This window comes from Chionomys nivalis, chromosome 9 (assembly GCF_950005125.1).
Source record: "Chionomys nivalis chromosome 9, mChiNiv1.1, whole genome shotgun sequence".
In the NCBI taxonomy this organism is placed as follows: domain Eukaryota; kingdom Metazoa; phylum Chordata; class Mammalia; order Rodentia; family Cricetidae; genus Chionomys; species Chionomys nivalis.
In genome coordinates this window covers 745,267-747,751 of record NC_080094.1, presented here as the reverse complement: position 1 = coordinate 747,751, position 2,485 = coordinate 745,267, and the positions used below count along the sequence as shown (strand labels likewise).

The 2,485-nt window shown below is 52.4% G+C and overlaps 1 protein-coding gene across 1 annotated transcript; it reads left to right on the top strand.

Annotated features, from left to right (window-relative positions):
• The first annotated feature begins 254 nt into the window (after positions 1–254).
• Fndc11 (fibronectin type III domain containing 11) lies at positions 255–1,256 on the top strand. The gene has a single exon (XM_057780143.1). The coding sequence runs from the start codon at positions 255–257 to the stop codon at positions 1,254–1,256; it is 1,002 nt and encodes a 333-aa protein (XP_057636126.1).
• The last annotated feature ends 1,229 nt before the right edge of the window (positions 1,257–2,485 follow it).

The window sequence follows — 2,485 nt, the reverse complement described above, 5'->3', positions numbered from 1 at the left end:
CCACTCTCTCAACCCGGTTAGCTCATCACCACAAAAGACTATTGGTGCCTTGATAGAAGTTTCTTCTTCATCATCTACTTTTGTCCAGTACCCAGCCTACTATTCTCTCCATCCATGGGTCTCTCTCTGCTCAGAAGGCTGTGGTCCAGGGGATGGAGAGCAAAGACCATTATGGGGTAGAAGGCTTAGGTTGGGGGCACAGCCAGTCTGATTGTCACAGCTGATGCCTAGTCCTTACCCTCAGCTCCTAGACAATGAACTTCCAGGTGACAGGCCTGGCCCTGGACAAAATGAAGCTGGACAGTCCCCATTCCTTCCTGGACTCAGAGGAGGTGGAGGAAGCAGAGGACCAGCAGCTGCTGGAGCCGGAGGCTTGGAGGACCTATATGGAGCGCCGCAATGTGCTGCGTGAGTTTCTGACCACAGACCTGAGCCCCCAGTTGCTCAAGCGCCATCATGCCCGCATGCAACTACTCAAGAAGTGTTCCTACTACATTGAGATCCTCCCTAAGCATCTGGCCCTGGGTGACCAGAACCCACTGGTGCTGCCTAACACCATGTTCCAGCTCATTGACCCCTGGAAGTTTCAGCGCATGAAGAAGGTGGGCACAGCACAGACCAAGATCCAGCTCCTGCTGCTCGGGGACCTGTTGGAACAGCTGGACCATGGCCGAGCGGCACTGGACGCCCTGCTTGAGGCCCCTGACCCACGGCCCTTCCTGGCTGGCTGGGGGCTTGTGGAGCAGCAGTTGGCAGATTTGTCAGTTGTTATGGACAACTTCCTGGCCATGATGGTACCAGGGCACCTGCATGTCAAGCACCGCTTGGTATCTGACATTGGAGCCACCAAAATCCCACACATCCGGCTTATGTTGAGCACTAAGATGCCAGTTATGTTTGACCGGAAGGAGTCAGTGGCCCATCAGGACTGGGTCAGCCTACGCTGGTTTGTCACCATCCAACCAGCAGCACCAGAACAGTATGAGCTGCGCTTCAAACTGCTGGAGCCGCGGACACAACAGGAGTGTACACAGTGCGGCATAGTCCCTGTGGCTGCCTGCACCTTTGATGTTCACAACCTGTTGCCCAATCGTACCTACAAGTTCACTATCAAGAGAGCAGAAAGCTACACCCTGGTGTATGAGCCCTGGCGGGACAGCCTCACCTTGCAGACCACACCAGGACCCCCTGAAGGGCCTGCCCCCAGTAGGCTGGGCAAGTCCAGCCTGCCCCTGACCACACCTTCTGAGAGATGATTTTCTAATATTTATCCACTAATAAAGAGGAGTATACACACACCAGATTAAAGACACAACCCTGCTTAGGCTTAAGGTAACAACAACCATATAGTGTTTCCCTGATGGCCCAGCATTCCACAAGCCCCAGAACCCCTATGCCTTCTGTCTTTTCCAGAAGAGCTCCAGGTTGGACATTTCAGGACCACAGTCCACTGGAGCAGGAAGTGCTGGCCCCTGGTACTTGGCTGCCACCTCTAATAATGAGAGCTATTCCAAGGGAACTCAGCTCCCTCAACCTTAGAACCTCACAAGGCCCTTGCCCCCACAGCCAGAACCAGTGTCCTTTACCTGCCTCCTCACTTGAGATTCCTGAGGAAGGTGATACTTTGGTCCTGTCTGGACACCACTGAAGGCAGTCATAGCCTTGGTGTTAGCATCCCAGATGGCTTGGAACAAGGATGCCCAGGACCAAATTATGTCTTATTTTTAAAATAAAGGTCTTACATTCTCTCCAAGTAAGCTGAAGTTCATGGGCACCCCAAGTATGTGAGGATCCCAGAAAGGAAGCCTGGCTGGGAATTTTTTTTTTAAGATTTATTTATTATGTGTATAGTATTCTGTCTGCATGTATGCCTGCAGGCCAGAACAGGGCACCAGATCTCATTACAGATGGTTGTGAGCCACCATGTGGTTGCTGGGAATTGAACTCAGGACCTTTGGAAGAACAGGCAGTGCTCTTAACCGCTGACCCATCTCTCCAGCCCTGGGAATTTCTCTAAGACATTCTAAGACATTCAGTGGTGCCTAGCTTCTAAAGTGTGACCATCCCTGCAGCACTTACTCTCCTTGCTAGTTAGTAGTTGATACTCGGCCCACACAGGTGAACATTCCTCACACTGTCCAGGGCACCTTGACATTAAGGTCTTCCACCCAGGTTAACATACGTGCACATGCACATGTGTGCATGTATGAGTGCATGTACACAAGTATGCGTGCACACGCACAAATAATCACAAGGTAGATGCAGGCTTGGTCACCTCTGGGTCCAGAACGATAGCACCTGTCCCTTGGGCAAAGCAGCAGAGTTGATAACAGGAACAAGAGCTGACACAGCACACTGAGCCCAGCTTCCTCCCCAACACATGCGCCATGGGTGATGGTCATTCTGACATGGCCGGGACTGGCAGGAGCAGGTGGTCACGTGGTCAAAGACAGGGAATCCCTCCACCCCCACTGGAAAAGGGGTC